Source organism: Lithobates pipiens, unplaced genomic scaffold (assembly GCF_037356315.1).
Source record: "Lithobates pipiens isolate NorthernLeopardFrog02 unplaced genomic scaffold, aLitPip1_a1.2 Scaffold_22, whole genome shotgun sequence".
NCBI classification, from domain to species: domain Eukaryota; kingdom Metazoa; phylum Chordata; class Amphibia; order Anura; family Ranidae; genus Lithobates; species Lithobates pipiens.
In genome coordinates this window covers 6,303,510-6,329,769 of record NW_027507784.1, presented here as the reverse complement: position 1 = coordinate 6,329,769, position 26,260 = coordinate 6,303,510, and the positions used below count along the sequence as shown (strand labels likewise).

General features: G+C 44.7%; 1 protein-coding gene across 1 annotated transcript in view; it reads left to right on the top strand.

Annotated features, from left to right (window-relative positions):
* LOC144000342 (uromodulin-like) overlaps positions 1 to 26,260 on the top strand; it is a 103,742-nt gene that overhangs the window by 25,680 nt on the left and 51,802 nt on the right. The window contains exons 3-6 of the mRNA XM_077494133.1: positions 3,943 to 3,972; positions 5,534 to 5,677; positions 9,386 to 9,651; positions 9,735 to 9,848. Coding sequence (XP_077350259.1) covers positions 3,943 to 3,972; positions 5,534 to 5,677; positions 9,386 to 9,651; positions 9,735 to 9,848 — 554 coding nt within the window. The remainder of the gene's footprint in view (positions 1 to 3,942; positions 3,973 to 5,533; positions 5,678 to 9,385; positions 9,652 to 9,734; positions 9,849 to 26,260) is intronic.

Genomic DNA, 26,260 nt, shown 5'->3' with positions numbered 1-26,260 from the left:
TACTGCTGCATTTTTGGTCCTTATTTGGTGCTGTAAAAAACAAACAAAAAAAACACACACACCAAAAACTGCACCGCTCCACTGAATTGAATGGAAAAAGGCATCAAGCCACCAATTTTTAAGCACCTGTTACTTCTTTCCAAAGTCAAAGTTACACCAGAATGCATCCAAAAAAACTCTAATCTTGTTCCCAGTGCAATACATTGTGGCCTCGTCATACACACTGGCTCCCAAGCTGTTGCTGAGCAAAATAAAGACAGCTTGCAGGGAAAATGTCTTTTTTTTGGCTTTATAAATTCAATTATTGCTGTAGCAGATTCTAGACATGGTACAGATCTGCTACTTTACAGGTAGACTAAAGGGACCCCCCCCCCCCCCCCAGGCACTATATTGGAAGGAATTTTTAATTTTTTTTTACTTTAAGTTTAAAAATCAAAAAAGCACTGCTCATTTAAAAATTATGTTTTTCACAAACTTTTTTTCTTGTATTGATACATGTCTCCCAGGGCAGGACCCAGACCCCTATAACCATTGTATGCCCAATTACTTGCATATAAGTTTTCGAAATGGGCACTTTTGATTTTTGACGTTCAGATCCCATTGACTTTAATGGGGTTCATCATTCAAGTCTGAATTTTCACGGTGTTTGAAGGTTCTGGATGCGAACCAAACAGGGGTCCGTTCAGCCCATCCTTATTTACAGCTTGTGAAAACACAAAATTCACTATTTAAGAAAATTAGAATATTACATAACACCAATAAAAAAAAAGGATTTTTTAATACAGAAATGTTGGCTTAGTAAAAAGTACATGCACGTACAATATAATATGCACTCAATACTTGGCTGGGGCTCCGTTTGCATGAATTATGGCATCAATTCAGCGTGGCATGGAGGTGATCAGCCTGTGGCACGGCTGAGGTGTTATGGAATCCCAGGTTACCCTGATAAAGGCCTTCATCTCATCTACATTGTTGGGTCTGGTGTCTCTCATCTTCCACTTAACATTACCCCACAGATTCTCTAGGGGGTTTAGGTCAGGGGAGTTTGCTGGCCAATCAAGCACAGTGATACCATGATCATGTGACTTGATATTGGTACTTCTGGCAGTGTGGGAGGTGGCAAGCCCTGCTGGAAAAAGAAATCAACATCTCTATAAAGCTGGTCAGCAGAGGGAAGCATGAATCGCTCTAGAATTTCCTGCTAGAGGGCGCTCTGACTTTGGATTAATAAAACACATTAGACCAACACCGGCAGATGGCATGGCTCCCCAAATCATCAATAACAGTGGAAACTTCACACTGGACCTCATGCAACTTGGATTCTGTGCCTCTCCACTCCTCCTCCAGACTCTGGGACCGCAATTTTCAAATGAAAGGCAACATTTTCCACAGTCAGTGATGATTTGGGGCGCTTTATCTATATCTATGTAATATTTATGTAATTATCCACTGTGGTGGGGATTTGTTTCCCTCTTCTGGAGTGGGTGTACAGCTGTGTGCTGGGTTATTTAGTTGTGACCTGGCTATGACAGGAAGTCTGTGCATGGGATTCAGGTGGACTCCCATTCCTCTGCAGGAGTCAGAGACTGCATGGGTGCAGCCAGAGCATGCATGTCTGCAGGAGGCAGATGTACTTTGTGACAGAGCAGCAAGGTGCTGATCAGAAGTAAGCTATGAGAGAGCTTAACTCACGGAAACCCTTTTGTTCTAAGGAGCAGACTTAAGGCTGCAGGCCTAAAGCAGCCGTTTGGCAATAACGTAAGCCAGGAAGCTGTAAGAGAGAGTGTCACCAGAGGTACAGAGTGGGTACCAAACAGGGACACAGTTACAGGGTCAAGAGGACTGAGGTCAACGCTTGAACAGCAGTGCTGACCAGAGAGCCAGGTGGCTCAGTATTTTCCAATTATTTCATTATTGCTTTATGGAAGAAACCCCTGCGTGGGAACCCTGGATGGACTGTTTTTTCTTTTACTTCAATAAACATAGGCCAAAAAAATCCCTTAAACTGCATATCTGGCGTAGACTCAGCTCACTGGTAAGCTCTACACTGAAGCTAAATAACCCCCAATACCACTATATATATATATATATATATACAGTGGTGTGAAAAAGTGTTTGCCCCCTAACTCATTTCCTGTTCCTTTGCATGTTTGTCACACTTAAGTGTTTCGGAACATCAAACCAATTTAAACAATAGTCAAGGACAACACAAGTAAACACAAAATGCAATTTGTAAATGAAGGTGTTTATTATTAAAGGTGAAACAAAATCCAAACCATCATGGCCCTGTGTGAAAAAGTGATTGCCCCCTAAACCTAATAACTGGTTGGGCCACCCTTAGCAGCAACAACTGCAACCAAGCGTTTGCGATAACGTGCAATGAGGCTTTTACAGCGTCCTGGAGGAATTTTGGCCCACTCATCTTTGCAGAATTGTCCTAATTCAGTTACATTAGAGGGTTTTCGAGCATGAACGGCCTTTTTAAGGTCATACCACAACATCTCAATAGGATTCAGGTAAGGACTTTGGCTAGGCCACTCCAATGTCTTCATTTTGTTTTTCTTCAGCCATTCGGTGGTGGACTTGCTGGTGTGTTTAGGATCATTGTCCTGCTGCAGAACCCAAGTTCGTTTCAGCTTGAGTACACGAACAGATGGTCGGACATTCTCCTTCAGGATCTCTTGGTAGACAGCAGAATTCATAGTTCCTTTTATCACGGCAAGTCTTCCAGGTCCTGAAGCAGCAAAACAGCCCCAGACCATCACACTACCACCACCATATTTTACTGTTGGTATAATGTTCTTTTTATGAAATGCAGTGTTCCTTCTACGCCAGATATACTTGGACACACACCTTCCAAAGAGTTCCACTTTTGTCTCATCGGTCCACAGAATGTTGTCCCAAAAGTCTTGGGGATCATCAAGATGTGTTGTGGAGAAATTGAGACGAGCTTTGATGTTCTTTTTGCTCAGCAGTGGTTTTCTCCTTGGAACTCTGCCATGCAGGCCATTTTTGCCCAGTCTTTTCCTGATGGTGGAGGCATGAACGCTGACCTTAACTGAGGCAAGTGAGGCCTGCAGTTCCTTGGACGTTGTTGTGGGGTCTTTTGTGACCTCTTGGATGAGTCGTCGCTGCGCTCTTGGGGTAATTGGGGTAAATCCCGGCCACTCCTGGGAAGGTTCACCACTGTTCCATGTCTTCGCCATTTGTGGATAATGGCTCTCACTGTGGTTCGCTGGATTCCCAAAGCTTTGGAAATGGCTTTATAACCCTTTCCAGACTGATAGATCTCAATTACTTTCTTTCTCAATTGTTCCTGAATTTCTTTGGGTCTCGGCATGATGTGTAGCTTTTAAGGATCTTCTGGTGGACCTTACTGTGTCAAGCAGCTCCTATTTAAGTGATGCCTTGATTGTGAACAGGTGTGGCAATAACCAGGCCTGGGTGTGGCTAGAGAAATTGAACTCAGGTGTGGACAACCACAGTTATAGTATGTTTTAACAAGGGGGCAATCACTTTTTCACACATGGTCATGATGGTTTGGATTTTTTTTCACATTTAATAATAAACACCTTCATTTACAAATTGCATTTTGTGTTTACTTGTGTTGTCCTTGACTATTGTTTAAATTGGTTTGATGTTCCGAAACACTTAAGTGTGACAAACATGCAAAGGAACAGGAAATGAGGAAGGGGGCAAACACTTTTTCACACCACTGTATATATATATATATATATATATATATATATATATATATATATATATATATATGTGATTATATTCAATATAATTTACTTATTTTTATGTGGGAGTGAGTAGTTGACTTTAATCAGACAGAATAGTTGGAGGTTGTTCCCCCTTTGATGTTTATTAATTTTTTCATTTTTGTAGAGAACGATGCTTTGCAGGGATCTCATTTAATATTTTTTACTTTTTATTCAGATACTCATTCTTACGACTGTACACAGAGAGGTAAGTCACCAAGTAAGGGATTTCTGATACAAGAAGAAGTAAGACAAAAAAATCATCACTATATCTTACACTATTTAATTTTTCTTTGACTGAAATAAATTACAACAAATAACTCTACATATGGATTTGAACCACATGAATTAAACCAATAGAGCTATACACTATCTGCAGTGGGAACTGACTACCTTAGGTCTTAAAAATACATGTGATCTCATGAGAACCCATCACTGGGGTTCAATTATTATCCGCATGTTGCCAACCCACAGTGCATTTACTGCGGTTGGGCAGCAGCTGCATGCTAAGTGACATACTAGTACATCAGCACAGGTGCACTGGCATGCCCTCTGGGGAGTGCAGCGCTGCAATACCATGATCGCTCGGCATAGAGCACAGCCCTCTGTGAGAGGCTTGTGGTATCATGTTGAATACTAGAACCAATTATATTGATTGCATGATTGCATCCTTGCAAAACTGTCACAAAAGGCTTGATGTTCATGAACAGCTTGTCCACTGTTGTGATGCTGTGATTGGCCTGCAGCTATCACATGGTACCTGACACCCTGTACAACGTTGTTAGTTGTAGCCAACCACAGCATCACAATAGTAAGGGAGCTGTCAGGAGTGAAAGCAATGTATGGTAGTTATCATCATTGTTATAAGATAAAAAATTGTAAAAAAAAAATCCTGATCACAACCCTAGAGTAGTACAGTATTATATAGTACGATAGTACTATTATGACATTGAACTACTCTGATGACAGTATGCAAAAAAAAAAATAGTTAAAAAAAGTAAAAAAAAAAAAAGGAGATGGCGAAACAGCATATGGCCCCAATCTGGCATGCTGCAGTGCAGGGAGCATGCTAATAGGAGGAGTGAGAAGAGTGACAGAGAGATAAGTCTATATATGTGCTGCTTTTCATTGGCTGCGCTGTCAGGATCAGCAAGTTATTACTTTTGGTGTATGGTGGGTGTAGTGTATTGTTATTGGAGAAGATCTGCAATGCTGGACAAAGCGATTGATGATAGATTAGCATAGATTACTATATACCCCTTATATAGCCAAATAGGTGAGTGGATATCCTTGGCCTCCCATCACACTGTAAAGTGGGCTTCCAGATTCCAATTAGCCCCCCATGATACACCCCCCCCCCCACACACACATACACAATCACTGCACCAGAAAAAAAATTTCATAGGTACATATTTCTCAGGGAAGTGTCCAGCCCCCATGAGCTTTTTTTGCCAACTGTTTGCCCATTAGCCTTGAAAATGGGGAGGTTGTATTCATGACATACGCTCAATCAACGGGAAAATCATTTAATACAGAAATTGACAGATTTTATCAACTTCTCTACTGCTGAACTGTCTAAACAGAAAAAAAAAGAGAACATGTCACTGCCATCTTTACCCATCTTACAGCTCCAACAACATACATTTTCCAAATTCATCACCAAAATAGACTTTTTGTTACAATGGTACCAGTGATGATCCTGAATGTGTTTTAAAAAATATCAATAGATCATTGATTTTTTTTTTTTTTCTGATTGATTTGTGTTACAGAGGGGACCTCCCTTACTGTAGTGATGGAAGTATATATGATGTATTGGGAGTTTTCATTCTACTTGGACAGAGCTCTGAATTCCTTATCAGCCAGATTCCCCTGCGTCACACGGCAATATACTACAGTAATCCTGGACATTGCAGGTAAATAAAAAAAAAAATGGTACTTTACTTGTTTCGTTGTATCTTTTTAATTTCTATGCAAGGTTTTATGTTGTAGAAATTATTTCAATGGTATCTGTGAGAGCAGTCAAACTGACAATCTATATGCACGTCACAGTGCCAATCCACTTCCTCCCATTCTACCTGAAAACCGGCACAATCTCCTTCATACCCCGCACCTCAACCAAAGTGCACAATTCCACCCTCCATTCCTGATCCTATGCTCTTATTTTCACTTTGTTTTTAAACTGAAGATCACTTTTTTTTTTATATTCTCCAACCAATCAATTAATGCACATTTCTTCAGACTCCTCTTCGGAGCTGATGTGCGTTCCTCCTCTATATACAATGATCAGAGGGAAGACTAAGTCCTTCATTGCCTGCTACCTCACTCAGCCTCTGATGTGCTCGTAAGAGGGGATTAAGTAGTAACACCATTCCCAAATTTATATGGAGGTATGGTGATTGTCTACAGAGGGACATACTGTAGATGTTCCACTGAACCACCAATGTAACTGTAACTTTTTAGGGATTTGCTGAGACCCTGAGAGAAAATCACAGCCTGTGATTTTTTGTAAATAATGCAACTCTAGCTCTTTGATCAAGAACTTAAACATTTGCTCGTGGTACCAGAAGAGGACAATCAGAATTCAATAGATAAAATATTGCCTTTATTACAAAAGTAAAAATTGTTTAACATACATTTTCTAAAAGAAAACCATTAGCTCAATACATATATAACATGTCAATTATTACACTTACCGTATATACTCGAGTATAGGTCGATCCGAATATAAGCCGAGGCCCCTAATTTACCACAAAAAAAATGGGAAAACGTATTGACTCGTGTATAAGCCGAGGGTGAGACATGCCTGTCCATCCCTGTGTCCATCCCTGTGTCCATCCCTGTGTCCATCACTGTGTCCATCACTGTGTCCATCCCTGTGTCCATCCCTGTGTCCAGCCTACCTGTGTCCTGTGCCTCTTTATCCTTCTGCAGCCTGTGTCCTTCTGCAGCGATCTGCATGTAAAAACATACGGCGGCCATGCCAGGATCGCCGCACCTCTTCTCCTCGTCTGTGACAGACAGCGGCCATTCCACTGTTCAAAAGCCGCGCCTCCGTCTGTGATAGGCGGAACACTCAATTTCCCAGCAGTCAGTGTTCCGCCTATCACGGACATCCTCTCATCCTCGTTCGTAGTATGAGGATGAGCGGATGTCCGTGATAGGCGGACCACTGACTGCTGGGAAATTGAGTGTTCCGCCTATCACAGACAGGGAGGCGCGGCTTTTGAATAGTGGAATGGCCGCAGTCTGTCTGCTCGACACGCTGATCGGGTAGGCAGACGGCGGTGACTCGAGTATAAGCCGAGGGGGGCACTTTCAGCCTAAAAAAAGGGGCTAAAAATCTCGGCTTATACTCGAGTATTATGTGACTCTATTAACACTCAAGAGGTTGACACGTTTCACAATGATAGCTTCCTCAGGACCTCTATGTCTTGACCACAGATGGAGATGGCCTATCCAAAGAGAAAGGCGTAGCTGTTAATCATACTGTATCAAAACATCAGCATAATACACATATCAACCTGCTTTTGGCGTTCCCATATTATATGGGATCTCAATGTAATGGAGACCTTGGGTAATCTTCTAAGGAGAACTTCAAGAGTTGTTCACTAACAGTTTGGGGGGGGGGGGAGCAGTAAAACCTCATGGGTTAGCCATTGTTTTTTTTACAAAAAAAAAATATTGAATTAAAGGAAAGACACTCACAATAGTCAGACAATGAGAAAGTGAAAATGACAACAGCCAAAACGGAGGATCTGAAGGTTGTCTCAGGCATTACACATAAGGTAGAAGTACAAAACAAATTCAGTAAGTATGAAAAAAAAAAAAAAAATAAGAGCAGCAAAAGCAGGTTAATTGGTGTAACCAAAAATCAATTGAATTGTTGTATTGTAACCCAACTTGGAAAAGGAGCTATGCAGCATAGCTACGCAGCAATCTATAATGTCATGGGTTTGCCGTATCCAAATAGGTCATTCCATTGTAAAGGCGGGGTGAAAGGGGTGGGGGGGGGCAATAAGGGGAATCAAATCAAATATGGAAAAGTAAAGGGAGAGGGTCTAGCGGTTGGTATTTAGAACCTCTCCACTTGAGGGGTAGTAAGTGGTATGTTGATTACCTGGGAGTTTCACGTAAAGACTTAGGTTCAGCGTTACAAATATTGAGAAGAGAAATTTATTGTACCAGGAAAAGGGAGGTGTAGGGAACCCAATTTACTTTCCCCTTCTCAAATCTAGTCCATTTCCCTGTTTGTCTCCCTATTCTCAAGGATCGAGCTCTCATGGTCTACTATTATTTTGAGTGTTAGCCATTATTTGACTCCCTCTTTATCTACAAAGTCTGCAGCTATACCCCTTGTCATTTTTGGCAGGCACCACTGTCTGCAAATTGCTCCTATTTAAAGCTCGACCCCATATTTTGAAATACATTACATAGTCTATTCAGGCCAGCTTGGAACAAACAAACGATGTCCCTCACTAACATGTAAGGCCTCTGGATGTGCTTTATAACAGCTAGATATAGCATTTTGCATTTGGTCTAGTCTATCACAGCATTGCTCGGCCAATCAGAGTGTTCAATGTATTGTATCAATGAGAACAAAGCTTCCCCTGATTGTCTGAGTCAGAGAGATGGGCTGATGATGTCACAACCTCTGACTCAGCCAATCAGAGGACACTTTGTATTCATTGATTGAATACATTGCTTTCTCTGAATGGCTGAGCGCTGCTGTGATAGATTCTAAGGTGATCTGGGTATGAGCCTGGAAGTCTAATCTGGGACACAGTGTGGTCTGTTGTATGTAGCCAGGGCCAGGAGCACCAGCGAGGGACCCTAGAAGAGGAGTATCTGGGCTGCTCTGTGCAAAACCACTGGTTAGAGCAGGTAAGTATAATATATTTGTTATTTTTGTAGAAAAGAACTAGACTTTAGTATCAGTTTAAGTTCAGATTTCAGCCTTTAGTGGGTGGAGTTTCTCTCCAAGAGCTCCATAACTGTGTGCAATGCATGAAGGGTCCAAGGTGTTAAAGGAGGTGGTAAGAAGATGGTGCAACACCTCCTCACCACCTGTCAAATGCCCTCTGAAGAGCAATCTGAATGCACATTACTCTTCAGAGGCCAAAGCACATGTGAACGAGGCCTAAAATAGCTGAGGAGTACTAAGCAAGCATTAACAGTTGAAACTATGGACACTTATTCTCAGTAGTATGTAATGTATAGCAAAGCTTACAGAGTTCAGTGGCCAGGAGCATGTAATGAGCAGCACAGCTTATAGGGTGCAGCAATCACGATTATTTGACATACAGCATAGAGTATGCCAGAGTACAACATAATGCACAGCATACAGAGTACAACATTAAGGAGCAGGACATGAACAACACTGTGAATAGCATGCAGGGTTCAGTGGTATACAGCATTCCACGTTAAATCCTTGTTTAAGCCAATCAAATTACACAGTGGTATTTGGCAATCATGATGAGATCTAGCTTGAAACTGGGTAGGAGTGGCTCCTTTTTGTGCGACTTTGACGAGTAGTTTTGTTTTCTTACCATTTTTTTATGCTACTGTTGATGTTTGGAACTTTATTCTGAGTAATTAATTTCTACAAAAAAATTATAATTCAGAAACAAACGAAACGATCACCAATAACAAGAGTGTCTTCTTGCAAAGCATAACAAAAAACTATGAAGATGACTATACTACTTTTTATGAATACTTGTACGCATTATGGGACTGCAAGCAATCCACCCTCTATGGGTTGAAAAGAGCTCTGGAGATTTCCCCTGCAGAGTCCATCATTTTGGTTTATACCTTTGGCTCCATGGCAGATTACAATGACACTCAGCTGATGTCTGATGTTTATACACTGATGGAGGAAAAGAAGTCCCAAGTAAGAGTCTTTAATGTAAATTCATACATCATCTACGTATCTCTGATCCATTGCTAAACATTTGATTTTTTTTTTTTCTACAGGTTTATTTCATGTGGTACTCATGGGGTTGTTCTATCCTGGAAGATGTATTTAATAACATTTCTTCTCTTAGTTATGGAGAATCAGTTAATATGGATAATACAGATTATTATAAGGTAAGAATCATATTAGAAGCATAGGACACTTACAGTATTAGTGAAGCAAACCATTTTGGGGGTGGATATATGTATGGTTTTCAATTTCAGTTCTGTTGCATATGTCTGTACATAGCTTTAGAGGTTATAATTTGTGATGCGCCAAACTGCCCTGGGCTTGGTTCAAAAGGAGTTTCATGCACTTCAAAGATGCTTGGATGCTAAACCAAACCCCTTGAAAATCAATGAAAGCCAAAATCTGTCAAGTTAGAAATTGCCATTTTCATGGCTACTAGGTAAGTTGGTATCAAAATTAGCATGGGGGGCAGTGCCCTGGGGGAACATGTACCAATGCAGAACTTTTAAAAAAAAATCCATTTGGCCAAGAACAGTCATCTTTCAAAAAAGTGACAAATCCTTTATTTAAAAAAAAAATCCAGTAAAATCCCTCAATGAATATACAGCACTATTCCCAACTATTGAGTGCACACTATTAATCCAGACAGTACCAGCTCCCCAAGTTTTCATCGGCTATTTAAGAGAAGGGGAAGGGGATAGTGATGACATTATTAACCAACTACGGTTACAATCATATTTAAACAATGTCCTTGCCCAAAAATGGTCACATACAGTATGGTCAGTGGCCATATTTTGGTAGTGATGCCACTACTATTCCTGCCCCTTTGCCTAAAAAGCATGGGGGATTCCATTGGTGCAAGGACTTGCACCTTCGTTAGGAAAAAAAAATGACAGTGTGAAGATAATTGTTTTTTGAGATTAGTAGAAGGAAAGCTAAAAGCTAGTGAAGCCGTTTCTTGTTCTCCATGTCTTCCATTTCACTGGTCTCTTTCTCCTGTTCCCTTTCTGGGTTCATGCCAGAAAATCAGGGGACTCAAAAGTGCCTACAACATGGTTGTACCAATTCAATCTTTGTGTGAACATGGTAATACAACAGTTATATTCAATATATAGTGCCTTAAACAAGTATTCATACTCCTTGAAAGTGTCATATATTGAAGTGGTAGAAAGTGGAGGAAATGCCACTTTAATATATAATGCTTTGCTCCCACCGAATAGGAGGATGAATGGGCTACAGTTTGGGAGTTCTGACCAAACTTTCAGCTTATCCTTAGTGATTAAGGGTGAGCTGATGCCGGTGCAGGGCGCCAGTTAAACAAGAAAAAATGACAACAGTGGATGGCACAGTGGGGTGGTGAACCAGACTAGGAAAGCAGTGGAGAACACATAAAAAAGCAGGGTGAACAGGGTGATGAGAGGAAGGGAAGAGAAAGGCCTATATGCATGGTCATGGAAACTCAGAAAAAGAAAAAAAGGAAAAGAGCAATAAATAAAACATAATTTAAAGCGGTTCTCCACCCTAAAGTGGAAGTTCCACTCATCTCATTCCTCCCCCCCTCCGGTGCCACAATCGGCACCTTTCAGGGGGGAGGGGGGTGCAGTTACCTGGATAATCCAGGTATCTGCACCCACTTCCGGGACAGACCGCCGCAGACCACCGCAGATGCCCCGCCCCCCCCCCCCCTGTTGTGTTCTGGGAAACACACAGTTCCCAGGACACAGCAGGGACCAGCGGAGACGCAGTAGGGAACCGGGCAGTGAAGCCGCAATGGTTCACTTCCCGATTCCCTGACAGAGGATGGCGGTGGGGGCAGCAGAGAGACGAGCGATCGCTCGTCATCTGCAGCCGACATCGCTGGACCCCGGGACAGGTAAGTGTCCATTTATTAAAAGTCAGCAGCTGCAATATTTGTAGCTGCTGGCTTTTAATATTTTTTTTTTTTAAGGTGCAGAACCGCTTTAAGACCAGGGGAACAAAGGGGACAAAAGGCGAAAAAAGCAAAATAGACACACAAAAAAGAGAAAGAAAACCAGAAAAAAACGAAAGGAAGGAAAAAAGATAATAAGAAAAACAAAGGAAAAACAAAAAGAAAAACAAGAAAGGGGAAAAGATGAAAAAAAAGGGGGGGGGGGGAGGCAAATGCCACAGGATGATAATGGAAAGATTAAAAAAACAAAACAGCAATGTAAATAAACACAAATAATAATTAATAAAATAAAATACCAAAAAATACAAAAAATTTATGAAAAATGAAAATCATCACAGAAATAAAATGAAACATTAACAGAAAACCAGAGAAAAGAGATACAAGTTAAATTAAGAAATAGAAATACGAATCGCCATGGGACTTTAAATGAGGTGGTCACAGTTAGCCACTGAGTAACACGATAAATAGTAGTATAAATGTTTATTAAAATAATTGTACATACATGGATAATATAGCATACTAGCTCAGCCAATGGATTTGCACATAGCAAAAAGAATAAATCAAGTTGATACAAACATTATACAATGCAGTATATACCAATGCACGCATCAGAAAACCAGACCTGCGTTTCGCAAGATCATTGCTCACTCATCAGGGGTGGATGCGGATGAAGTGTATCTAAATAGACAAAGAGATGTGTCACAGTGTTAAATGTCAGAACAATGGCAGAATGGGCCAGAGCAAAACGGCCCAATACTTACCAATGAACGAAACCAGAGTTTCCATCGCTGAACCCCAAAATGGACGGCAGCAGCCAGAGTATGGCTAGGGAGGTGAGGGGGAGAAGACAAACACAGGTACCCCCAAGGGGGATGCCAGGCGGCAGACATGGCATGGGTGAAGGTGAATGGTCCTAATTGTCTCAGTGTGTAACTTGATAGATATCAGCTGTAAACATAGATGTATATGTCTCAATGGTTTGCCACATTTAGTAAGATGAACAACAACTTATATAATGTAGTAAAACATTTTTGTATAAGAGCATGTATACTCTAGCATAAGTGTATATGTCAAACCTTACTAAATAAGCAGAGTAAACAAGTTATATAATTATTTGTATAGAAACATATGTGAACTAACCTGATCCAATAATGGAGCGGACATAGAGACCATGAATAAGGAAGTGAATCCTGAAAAAAATGTGTTTGTTTGGGAAATCAACCCCTATAGTAAGAAAAAAGGAAAAAGGTTATGTGTAAAGCAATGTTAAAATTAAACAAAGTGCAGGGAATGCAGGGGAAGCACCAGGTGAGTGCTGGGGGCGGGGATAGCATATTTACCTTGATATACAAACAGCTGAACAGCAATGGAAATCTGTGATGTGCATAGTATTGGTAAGTGTCATACCCCTGACTTTTATCCCCTAAGACAGGGATATGCAATTAGCAGACCTCCAGCTGTGGCAGAACTACAAGTCCCATGAGGCATAGCGAGACTCTGACAGCCATAAGCATGACACCCAGAGGCAGAGGCATGAAGGGACTTCTAGTTTTGCAACAGCTGGAGGTCTGCTAATTGCATATCCCTGCCCTAAGAGATCCGGTCTGCTCCTCCCCCAATGCCATGCCAGGATGGATTGGTAAGCCAACACCAGTGTGTCAGCTACCATTGGGAGTACGCATACACAATGGACTCCCGTCCATCCAAGATGACAATTGCACTGCCACTGGGTGACCGCGCATCCGCGGAAGCCACCCAACGGGTGTAGGGATGGAGGTGTATCACTGGTGACTGCAGATCTTTCATTTTGTTTCTGTTAAATTAAAAGAAGGAAAGAACACAAAACAGTGGGAAAAAAAGAAAAGAAAAAGAAGAAAAAAGAAAAACAAGATCATAGAAAAAAAAAGGAAATGCAGAGTGATAAGAAGAAATAGGAGAAAAGGGGAAGGGAATGAAAGGGAAAGGAAAAAAAAAGGGGGTGGGGGAGAAGGATTAAAATGGAGGGGGGGGTAAGGGGAGAATAGGAAGGGGAGGGAAGGGTAAACAAGGGGGTAGGAACTGTCATTTGAAGGGACAATCGTCTTGCCTACATACATTAGTGAAGATGGGCACCTCAAGATATAAAACAAATGTATTGCAATTCACTTTCTTTTAAGGCACTGACAATTAATGTTATTTAAAGCAGTAAAAAAACAAAACTGCGCTATTCAAAAAAAAAAAACCACCCTATGAGCAGCAGCTCAAATCGTTATACCACGACACACTAAACTCTATATAATAAGGAGCTGCGATTGAAATGTCCTTTAAATTAATAGCAAGGTGGTACCTGATGCCCCAAAGAATACAGAGGTTTAGAGAAGAAAATCAGACTTCCTGCTGGAGGGAATGTAATGGACTATGGACTTTTAAGCACATATGGTGGGATTGCCCTAAAATAACCCCTTTCTGGGAGAAAATAATAGGGATGATATTCTTAGTGACTGGGGAAAGGGTGGGAAATTCTCCATGGGAATGCCTGTTCCATGACACAAAGAAAGGGATCGCACAATATAAAGGTACGATGACTAGTGATGGACGAACTTCCGACGGGACGTTTCGCGAACGCGAAACGCGAACGGACACAAACGTTCGCGAAAACGACCGTTCGCCGCGGGCTCCATTGACTTCAATGGGAGGCGAATTTCGCAAACCTTTAGGTCGAATTTGCGGCCACGGGGTAATTATTAGGGGGTAGCACGTAGTCCCACCACCTGGACAATAGCATAATACATGTATGAGGTGAATTTGGGATCGATAACTACAAGCATTTTTTTTTTATTTGGGAAATTGTTCTGACAATTCAGGACTATGGAGCTAATGAAGGCAATGGAGGAGAGGGAAGGTCAGGGACCAGGGTAGGCAAACAAGAGGGTGCAGGAGATACAGAGCACTGACAGCAGCACCGTAATACAGAGCACTGACATCAGCACCGTGACATACAGCGCTGACAGCAGCTCCGTGACATACAGCGCTGACAGCAGCTCCGTGACATACAGCGCTGACAGCAGCTCCGTGACATACAGCGCTGACAGCAGCTCCGTGACATACAGCGCTGACAGCAGCTCCGTGACATACAGCGCTGACAGCAGCACCGTGACATACAGCGCTGACAGCAGCTCCGTGACATACAGCGCTGACAGCAGCTCCGTGACATACAGCGCTGACAGCAGCTCCGTGACATACAGCACTGACAGCAGCTCCGTGACATACAGCGCTGACAGCAGCTCCGTGACATACAGCGCTGACAGCAGCACCGTGACATACAGCGCTGACAGCAGCTCCGTGACATACAGCGCTGACAGCAGCTCCGTGACATACAGCACTGACAGCAGCTCCGTGACATACAGCGCTGACAGCAGCTCCGTGACATACAGCGCTGACAGCAGCACCGTGACATACAGCGCTGACAGCAGCTCCGTGACATACAGCGCTGACAGCAGCTCCGTGACATACAGCGCTGACAGCAGCTCCGTGACATACAGCGCTGACAGCAGCTCCGTGACATACAGCGCTGACAGCAGCTCCGTGACATACAGCGCTGACAGCAGCTCCGTGACATACAGCGCTGACAGCAGCTCCGTGACATACAGCGCTGACAGCAGCACCGTGACATACAGCGCTGACAGCAGCTCCGTGACATACAGCGCTGACAGCAGCTCCGTGACATACAGCGCTGACAGCAGCACCGTGACATACAGCGCTGACAGCAGCTCCGTGACATACAGCGCTGACAGCAGCTCCGTGACATACAGCGCTGACAGCAGCTCCGTGACATACAGCGCTGACAGCAGCTCCGTGACATACAGCGCTGACAGCAGCTCCGTGACATACAGCGCTGACAGCAGCTCCGTGACATACAGCGCTGACAGCAGCTCCGTGACATACAGCGCTGACAGCAGCTCCGTGACATACAGCGCTGACAGCAGCTCCGTGACATACAGCGCTGACAGCAGCTCCGTGACATACAGCGCTGACAGCAGCTCCGTGACATACAGCGCTGACAGCAGCTCCGTGACATACAGCGCTGACAGCAGCTCCGTGACATACAGCGCTGACAGCAGCACCGTAAGCAGCCCCAGGAGGAAGTCAGCACAGCACAGGGATGGTGTGATCCCCTCATAATAAGAACCCCCAGGAGGAAGTCAGCACAGCACAGGGATGGTGGGAGCCCCTCATAATAAGAACACCCAGGAGGAAGTCAGCACAGCACAGGGATGGTGGGAACCCCTCATAATAAGCAGCCCCAGTAGAAATATGACACCGCTCAACCTCTTCAAAGAGGAGGGTAGGGGCATATAGTACGGTGTGCTTTTTTGGGTCAGGGAAGTGAGCCAAATGAATTAAGAAGGTCTGTGTGCTTGATTCCAAAAATTGTTTATAGACATATACATGGTCTACTGATCACATGTGTTGAATTCCTCCGAGATCCATGCCTCATTCATTTTTAGAAATGTGAGGTAGTTAACACTGTGGTGAGCTAGGCGAGTACGCTTATCGGTCACAATCCCCCCTGCTGCGCTGAACGTCCTTTCGGACAGGACACTGGATGAGGGGCAAGCCAACAGTTCGATTGCAAATTGGGCAAGCTCTGGCCAGAGGTCAAGCCTGCCCACCCAGTAGTCTAGGGGTTCATCACTCCTCAGAGCGTCCACATCGGCCGTTAACCCAATGTAGTCGGACACCTGACGGTCTAGGCGTTCCCTGATGCTGGATCCGGATGACACCTGTCGATGGGTCGGCTGAAAGAATGACCTCATATCCGAAGTCACCAACACATCTTCAAACCGGCCTCTTCTTGCAGGCGCTGTTGGATTGGTACCCGCAAATCCTTCTCTGGGAGTGGGAATTGCTCCTCTGCCAGCGCACGCAAAAGCAGAATGCAGCATTTCTCGAAGCAAGGCCTGGAAGTGCTGCATTCTGACAGCCCTCTGCGACGGCGGTAACATTTCCGCCATTTTGTGTTTGTACCGGGGGTCTAAGTACGTTGCCACCCAGTACTGGTCCTTGACCCTCATGCTTTTTATACGGGGGTCCCTATTAAAACACTGGAGCATGAAGGCCCCCATTTGCACTAAAGTGGAAGCGGTGTGGTGGCCTGGCTCCTGCTCATCATCCAGGATAATGTCGTCCTCTTCATTCTCCTCTCCCCATCCTCGCACAACAGGGATCCCAGAAAGGTTTAAAGCATGCTCTTCTTGCTCCTGCTCATCCGCCCCGGCACCATCCTCCTCTGACTCCTCATCAGACTCCTGTTGTTGACTTGTCTCAGATAGAGTAGCCCCCCTGGGAATTCATCCAGCATTGCGACTTCCTCATCTTCCCGCTCCTGCTCCTCCACAGCCTGATCAATGACACGACGCAATGCACGCTCCAGAAAGAAGGCATAAGGTACCATGTCACTGATGGCGCCATGGCTGCGACTGACCAGTTTGGTGATCTCCTCAAATGGCCGCAGAAGTCTGCATGTGTCGCGCATGAGCAGCCACTGGCGCGGTGAAAAAAAACCCAGCTCCCCAGAACCGTTTCTTTCGCAGAGTTCATACAGGTAGACGTTAACTGCACGTTTCTGCTGGAGCAGCCTATCAAGCATATAGAAGGTTGAGTTCCATCGCGTCGGGCAATCGCAAATAAGACGTCTGACCGGCAGATGGTGTCGCCGCTGAATGTCAGCAAGGCGAGCCATGGCCGTGTAAGATCTTCTGAAATGGGCCGAGATTTTCCTTGCCTGCCGCAAGATGTCCTGGACCCCAGGGTATTTGACAAGGAATCGCTGCACGACCAAGTTTAAGACGTGTGCCATGCACGGCACGTGCGTGATTTTGCCCTGTTTCAATGCGCTAAGCAGATTGGCACCGTTGTCACACACCACTTTACCAACTGTCAAATTGAGCGGTGTTAGCCACTCATCTGCCTGTGAACGCAAAGCTGAAAGGAGTGCCGGGCCAGTGTGGCTCTTTGCTTCCAGGCACAACAGACGCAGCACGGCATGGCAACGTCTCACCTGGCATGTGGAATAGGTTCTGGGGAGCTTGGGCGGTGCAGTGGAAGAGACGCTAGCAGCGGAAAAGGAGGAGGCAGCTGAGGAGGAGAGGGAGGAGGATGGAGTAGGAGGAGGAGAAGAAGAGTCAGGCCTGCATGCAATCCGTGGCGGTAAAACCAAATCTACACGGGTGCCACGGGTTACATGCTTGACGGCCGTCAGAAGGTTCACCCAGTGGGCAGTAAAACTGATATACCTTCCCTGCCCGTGTTTGCTAGACCACGTGTCTGTGGTCAGATGTATCTTGGCACCGACACTGTGTGCCAGAGATACATTCACTTGCCGCTGAACATGGCCATATAGCTCTGGGATGCCCTTCTCTGAGAAATACTTCCTTCCTGGGACCTTCCATTGTGGTGTTCCAATGGCCACAAATTTGCGAAAGGCCTCCGAGTCCACCAGTTTATATGGCAGTAGTTGGCGGGCTATGAGTTCTGACAAGCCAGCCGCCAACCGTTGGGCAAGAGGGTTATCCGGCGTCATCATTTTTTTACGCTCAAACATTAGGCCCACGGAAGCCTGCCTTTTTGCAGAAAAATGTGAGCTTGGCGTGATGGAAGGTGGAGTGGAGGACAATTGTGAGGAGAGAGGAGAAGGAGAAGTAGAAGACGAGGCTGGACGGTGAGAGCCTGCAGTGTGGCTTTGTGTGTTCCGTTGCTCCCACTGGGCTCGGTGATGGCTGCTCATGTGCCTTCTTAAGGCGGTCGTCCCTAGGTGAGTATTGGGCTTACCGCGACTAACGCGTTGACTGCAAAGATTGCAGATGGCAACGCTATTGTCAGCAGCGGACACGTTAAAAAAAGCCCACACTGCGGAGCCATGTGCCGGTGTCCTGGGAGCGCCAGATGTGACCGTACATGGTCGATGACTCGCTCCTGATACATTTGCAGTCTGCTTTGTCCCTGCTGTGCAATGTAAGTCATTGCTGCTTCTCCTCCCTATCTGCTGGTCCATATCTCCCTCTGAACTCCCCTCCTCTTCCTCTCTTGTGGGCACCCACGTGACATCACTAGACACGTCATCATCAACGTCACCTTCCCCACCGCTATAAGTAGAGTAGGCAGCAACACCGGGGACCAACCTCCTCCTTGGGCTGATCTGGGTACTGGCGTCAGACTGCTGAGTAGCGCTTGTTGCTACCTCCTCTTCCTGATCCAATACCAAGAGTGGCTGCGCATCAGAAATGTCCTCTTGATATGGATCGGAAAATAATTCCAGTGACTCAAGCGGAAGGTATGTGGTGGTGGTGGTGGTGGTCGTGTTGTTGGTGGTAGTGTCTTTGGGGGTGCACATAGCAGAGAGTGAAGAAGAGGGTGCAGATCGAGAGGATGAGGAGGGTGCAGAAGAGTAAGGCTGAGCGAGCCACTCAACCAAGTCTGGTGCATCCTTTAAAGTAATTGAACGCACCTTCTGCAACTTCCCACTTTGGCTCAAGCCTGTTGCTCCTGCCCTACCCCTACCACCCCTGCGGAAGGGCCTGCCTCTTCCTCTGCATGTCATTTTTTAAATGACCCTGTGACAAAACTCTTAGTCCCTATACCGCTGAAGGACTGCTGCAGTATAGGTGAGCGGTCAGCAGTGGTGCACGTCAACCCTATCTATTGTGGACCTATAGCGGTCCTTACAGAACAGCAGACTGTACCGCACTCAAGCCTATGTACCGTAGCACCCTATACCAAGTTACCAGTCCTTATAAGAACTTTTGTGGACCAAGCAGGTTGTGTATTAGTGTTTAGCAGACTGTACGTCAGTCCCTATACCGCTGAAGGACTGCTGCAGTATAGGGCAGCGGTCAGCAGTGGTGCACGTCAACCCTATCTATTGTGGACCGATAGCGGTCCTTACAGAACAGCAGACTGTACCGCACTCAAGCCTATGTACCGTAGCACCCTATACCAAGTTACCAGTCCTTATAAGAACTTTTGTGGACCAAGCAGGTTGTGTATTAGTGTTTAGCAGACTGTACGTCAGTCCCTATACCGCTGAAGGACTGCTGCAGTATAGGGCAGCGGTCAGCAGTGGTGCACGTCAACCCTATCTATTGTGGACCGATAGCGGTCCTTACAGAACAGCAGACTGTACCGCACTCAAGCCTATGTACCGTAGCACCCTATACCAAGTTACCAGTCCTTATAAGAACTTTTGTGGAACAAGCAGGTTGTGTGTTAGTGATTAGCAGACTGTACGTCAGTCCCTATACCAATGAAGGACTGCTGCAGTATAGGGCAGCGGTCAGCAGTAGTGCACGGCAACCCTATGTATTGTGGACCGATAGCGGTCCTTACAGAACAGCAGACTGTACCGCACTCAAGCCTATGTACCGTAGCACCCTATACCAAGTTACCAGTCCTTATAAGAACTTTTGTGGACCAAGCAGGTTGTGTATTAGTGTTTAGCAGACTGTACGTCAGTCCCTATACCGCTGAAGGACTGCTGCAGTATAGGGCAGCGGTCAGCAGTGGTGCACGTCAACCCTATGTATTGTGGACCGATAGCGGTCCTTACAGAACAGCAGACTGTAACGCACTCAGGCCTATGTACCGTAGCACCCTATACCAAGTTACCAGTCCTTATAAGAACTTTTGTGGACCAAGCAGGTTGTGTGTTAGTGATTAGCAGACTGTACGTCAGTCCCTATACCAATGAAGGACTGCTGCAGTATAGGGCAGCGGTCAGCAGTAGTGCACGGCAACCCTATGTATTGTGGACCGATAGCGGTCCTTACAGAACAGCAGACTGTAACGCACTCAGGCCTATGTACCGTAGCACCCTATACCAAGTTACCAGTCCTTATAAAAACTTTTGTGGACCAAGCAGGTTGTGTGTTAGTGTTTAGCAGACTGTGCGTCAGTCCCTATACCGCTGAAGGACTGCTGCAGTATAGGTGAGCGGTCAGCAGTGGTGCACGTCAACCCTATCTATTGTGGACCTATAGCGGTCCTTACAGAACAGCAGACTGTACCGCACTCAAGCCTATGTACCGTAGCACCCTATACCAAGTTACCAGTCCTTATAAGAACTTTTGTGGACCAAGCAGGTTGTGTATTAGTGTTTAGCAGACTGTACGTCAGTCCCTATACCGCTGAAGGACTGCTGCAGTATAGGGCAGCGGTCAGCAGTAGTGCACGGCAACCCTATGTATTGTGGACCGATAGCGGTCCTTACAGAACAGCAGACTGTAACGCACTCAGGCCTATGTACCGTAGCACCCTATACCAAGTTACCAGTCCTTATAAGAACTTTTGTGGACCAAGCAGGTTGTGTGTTAGTGATTAGCAGACTGTACGTCAGTCCCTATACCAATGAAGGACTGCTGCAGTATAGGGCAGCGGTCAGCAGTAGTGCACGGCAACCCTATGTATTGTGGACCGATAGCGGTCCTTACAGAACAGCAGACTGTACCGCACCCAAGCCTATGTACCGTAGCACCCTAGACAGACCAAGTTACCAGTCCTGATAAAGAGCTTTGTGGAACAAGTGAGTTGTGAATGATTAGCAGACTGCAGCAGAAGGGCAGCAGTCAAGTATAATATTCTTTCTATATTTGGAAGAAAGAATATTATACGTGTACAAGCCTATTACCGTACCACTGATACCAGTCCTGAAAAGAACCTTTGTGGAACTAATAGTAACAGCAAGTCTTTAAAATTATCCTCACTGCCTGACACACTGCTTCCTGCCTGTCCCTATACAAATTGGCAAAAAAGAGTAGGCTGGAACGATTAGCTGGAACAGCTCTTTTGTGGACCTGATAGTAACAGCTAATGATGATGATGATGATGATGATGAAGAAAGACTAATCTGGCTGAGCTGTCCCTAAAATAGCAGCATACAGCGCTCTGTCCCTTTATCTAAACTGACAAAAGAAACTCAGGCTGCTGACCTAACACCTATACCAGTCCTGAAAAGAACTTTTGTGTACCAAATAGCTAGCGTTTTCTCTGTCCCTACTCCACACAGGATCCTTTCCCTACAGTGACAGAAGAAAGAATGTAAAATGGCCACCGGATCGGGTGTATTTATAGGTTAGGGGGAATGTCCAAGTGTCCATGAGCTGTCATGTCTCAATTGGTTGTCCTGTAACACATGATAAACGTGTCACGAAAGGTTAAAGTTCTTGTATACATTAAACACGTAAGTCCGCCGGGGCGAACGACGGAAAAAGGCGTTCGAACCCGCGGACGGCGAAAGTCGGAAATTCGCCGCGAAACGACCGCCGGGCGAACCGTTCGGCCATCACTAACGATGACTCCAGTTCTGTTGAATGCAGCTAAATCTTTGATCCCATGTCACTGGAAGACTGCGCAAGTCCCAACAGTAACAGAATGGGTCCGGAAAGTAGAATATATAAGAGCCGGTTCACACAGCGGGCGATGCGAGGCGACGCGACTCGCCTCGCCTCGCTCTCGCAAGTCGCCCCCGTTCTGTACAATGGAACCGTTCTGAGAGGAGCGACTCGAGTCGCTCCGACTCAGAAAAAAGGTTCCTGTACTACTTTTGGGCGACCTCGGGGCGACTTGCATTGACTTCTATACAGAAGTCATCTGCAAGTTGCCGCTGAGGTCGCGGCAGGTCGCGGCGAGGCAAGTCGGAGTCGCCTCGTCTCACCTGAAGTGTGAACCGGCCCTAAGGGTAATTGAGGAGTCTATACAGAGAATGGAGTAAAAGTAAATGACAACAATGGGGCGCATTCCTGAAAAAGGAGTATCATGCAAGGGTGGAAGGGGATGGAGATGGAGAGGAATGAGGAGGAACGAGTAGGTTTAAGAGAGAGGTGCTGTGGGTGTTCAAGAGAGAAGAAAGAGGGAGAAAAGAGAGAGAAAAGAAATGTTTTCTCTTTTGCCCCTTTTTTTTTTTGGTGTTGGTTGGGGGGAGGAGGGGGGAGGAGGGGGTAAAGGTAAATAATACAGTGATAAAAATTCCAAAAATTCATATGTTAAAAATCAAACAAAAATACATAATGTAATCGATATTATGTGTGAAATAATAATGCTCTACCACCCACAAGTGAACAAAAACATTGATAAAAATAAATGAAAAATTCATACCAAAATGTGAATCAAATTAATACACATTATTACACAACTTATAGCACATAATCCAGTAACATGTAGTAAGCAAAGATGGTATTTATATAAAAATAGTCCAAAAGGAAATCCCAGCAGTTTCAGCATGCAGAAGAATCGCAAGAAGTCCAGTGTTAAATGGAAACTCGCACCGATGGAAATACGTGTTTATGAAGATCAAAAGTATACCGCCACCAATAGCTGATTATGGCCGCTTACCAGGACAATAGATCCCTGTTTAGTGGGACCAAAAATCGCATGGATAAATAATCTGGGTAAACCATCAAAGGAAGCCAGGCAGGAAACCTCTCTCTCCCAATCCTCAGGATGTTCGAACCACCATAACTCAATCCGTATGCAAAACAAGGAAAAATTAATTTTGCATAGCATAAAACCCTTTTAGCCGTTGTGTCATGCCAGTGCATCACTCCACAGAAACTGCCCTTCTAAAACTCACCAACGACTTACTAACAGCCAAAACCAACGGTCATTATTCCATACTCTTACTCTTGGACCTTTCTGCTGCCTTTGATACAGTTGACCACCCCCTCCTCCTCAAAAAACTCAATTTGCTTGGTCTCCATGGCTGAAATCTCCGTTGGTTTGAATCTTACCTATCTCATCGCACCTTCAGTGTCACTTACAACTCCACTTCCTCTTCTCCAACTCCTCTTACCGTTGGGGTCCCCCAAGGTTCTGTCCTTGGACCTCTACTATTCTCGATCTACACATCCTCCTTGGGTCAGCTGATAGCCTCCCATGGCTTTCGCTACCATTTATATGCTGATGACACCCAAATCTATCTCTCTACCCCTCAGCTCACCCCATCAGTCTCCTCACGCATCGCTGATCTACTAACAGACATATCAGCCTGGATGTCACACCACTTCCTCAAACTTAATCTATCTAAAACCGAGCTCTTAATATTTCCTCCCCCACGTACCCCTTCACCTGACTTCTCTGTCAAGATCAATGGCACATCTATCAGTCCATCCCCACATGCCAGGGTGCTAGGGGTAACCTTAGACTCCGAACTGTCCTTTCAGGCCCACATACAAGCCCTGTCCAAATCATGCTGCCTTCCTCCGCAACATTTCCAGAATACGCCTCTTTTTAACTAATGACACCACCAAGCTTCTAATTCACTCCCTGGTCATCTCTCGCCTCGACTACTGCAACTCCCTCCTCGTTGGATTACCTTTACGTAGGCTATCCCCCCTCCAGTCCATAATGAATGCCGCTGCCAGACTCATCCACCTTACCAGCCATTCAGTGTCCTCCACCCCTCTCTGCCAATCCCTGCACTGGCTTCCACTCACCCAACGAATAAAATTCAAAGTACTAACAATAGTTTACAAAGCCATCCATAACTCTGCCCCCAGCTACATCACTGACCTAGTCCCAAAATACCAACCAATCCGCTCTCTTCGGTCATCTCAAGACCTCCTGCTCTCTAGCTCCCTTGTCACCTCCTCCCATGCTCGCCTCCAGGATTTCTCCAGAGCTTCTCCCATCCTCTGGAACTCCCTACCCCAATCTGTCTGACTGTCCCCTAATCTATCCATCTTTAGACGATCCCTGAAAACCCTTCTCTTCAAAGAAGCCTATCCTGCTTCTAACTAACACTGTTTTACTTCCCCCATTAGCTCATCCCCCACAGCTATTACCTCTTGTATCAATTGCCCCTTCCTTTTTAGATTGTAAGCTCTAACGAGCCGGACCCTCTTATTCCTCTTGTGCCAAATTGTAATGTAAATGTAATGTCTGCCCTCATGTTGTAAAGCGCTGAGCAAACTGTTGGCGCTATATAAAACCTGTATAATAATAATAATATAATAATCATGTCTCATGTGCCAATGGCAAAATATGAACGGGAATATGTTTTTTTTCTATTTAATATATATATATTTTTTTTTTAAAGAATGGCATTGTACAACAACAATACAGAGAGGGAAAACTGGAAAAAAAAAACAATAATTATGCTTAACCACCAAAAAAAGTTCCCATACGTCTGTACATAACTGCCATAACCCCAGTATTTTCAGGAATTCCGTTCGCTGCAAGATCACTTTTATCAGTGGCGGGCTCCCGCCCCGCTCCGGTCGTCTTCCGCCTCTTACCGGACCCACTGGTAGTGGCAGAGACTATCGTGTCTCCTCCCATGGACGCCTGGCTGCTGACTGAGGGGAAAAGCAAGACATAAACAAACAACAACACCAAACAAAAAACAAACAACAACAAACAACCCACAAAAAAATAAAAATGAAATATAGCATTGAACAGACAGGATCCCAACAGTTACAGAAAAGATAACATCTGAGGAGACTCCAGCAACTTCACCCACGGGGGCCCAGACTTCCCAGAAGTTGCATTCACCATTAGTTGCTGTACATATCAGCTCTTCCATACGCATTATATGGTTCATCTCTACTACCCATTCCCGTATTGTTGGTGTTATTTGGGATCTCCAATGTCTTGGAATTAAAACTCTTCCTGCCATCAAAAAAAAATCAAAATATCCCCCTTTTAATTGATTTAATTGACCCAGGAATTAAAGTGAGAAGCGCTACCTCGGGAGTCTCCTGCCAATTTTTGCCAGCGACCACATGACTACGTTTATAGCCGACCAATATGGTTTTATTTTCGGACAAGACCACCATAGATGTAATAATGTGCCTCTTGATTCATTGCATCTCTAGCATAGGTCAGACATAGCTGGATTAATTTTAATTTTGTAAGACCGTACAGCGATAACATGTCGTCATAATCTTATAGTTACGTTCCTGTGAATAAGACGAAAAAGTTATTTTAACTACTTACAGACCGGACCATTTTGCTGGTCAAAGACCAGACCACTTTTTGCGATTCGGCCCTGCGTCGCTTTAACTGACAATTGCGCGGTCGTGCGCCGTGGCTCTCGAACAAAATTGACGTCCTTTTTTTCCCACAAATAGAGCTTTCTTTTGGTGGTATTTGATCACCTCTGCGGTTTTAATTTTTTGCGCTATAAACAAAAATAGAGCGACAATTTTGAAAAAAAACGCATTATTTTTTACTTTTTGTTATAATAAATATCCCCCAACAATATATAAAAAAACATTTTTTTCCCCTCAGTTTAGGCCGATACGTATTCTTCTACATATTTTTGGTAAAAAAAATCGCAATAAGCGATTATTGATTGGTTTGCGCAAAAGTTATAGCGTTTACAAAATAGGGATAGTTTTATAGCATTTTTTTTTTTTTTTTTACTAGTAATGGCGGCGATCAGTGATTTTTATTGTGACTGCGACATTGTGGGGGACCCATCGGACATTTTTGACACATTTTTGGAACCATTGTCATTTATACAGTAATCACTGCTATATAAATGCAGTGATTCCTGTGTAAATGACACTGGCAGTGAAAGGGTTAACCAGTGGGTGGCAGTGTAGGGGTTAAGTGTTCGTAGGGGTGTGTTACTAACTGTGGGGGGTTGGGCTTTCATTTAGTGAACACTGATCT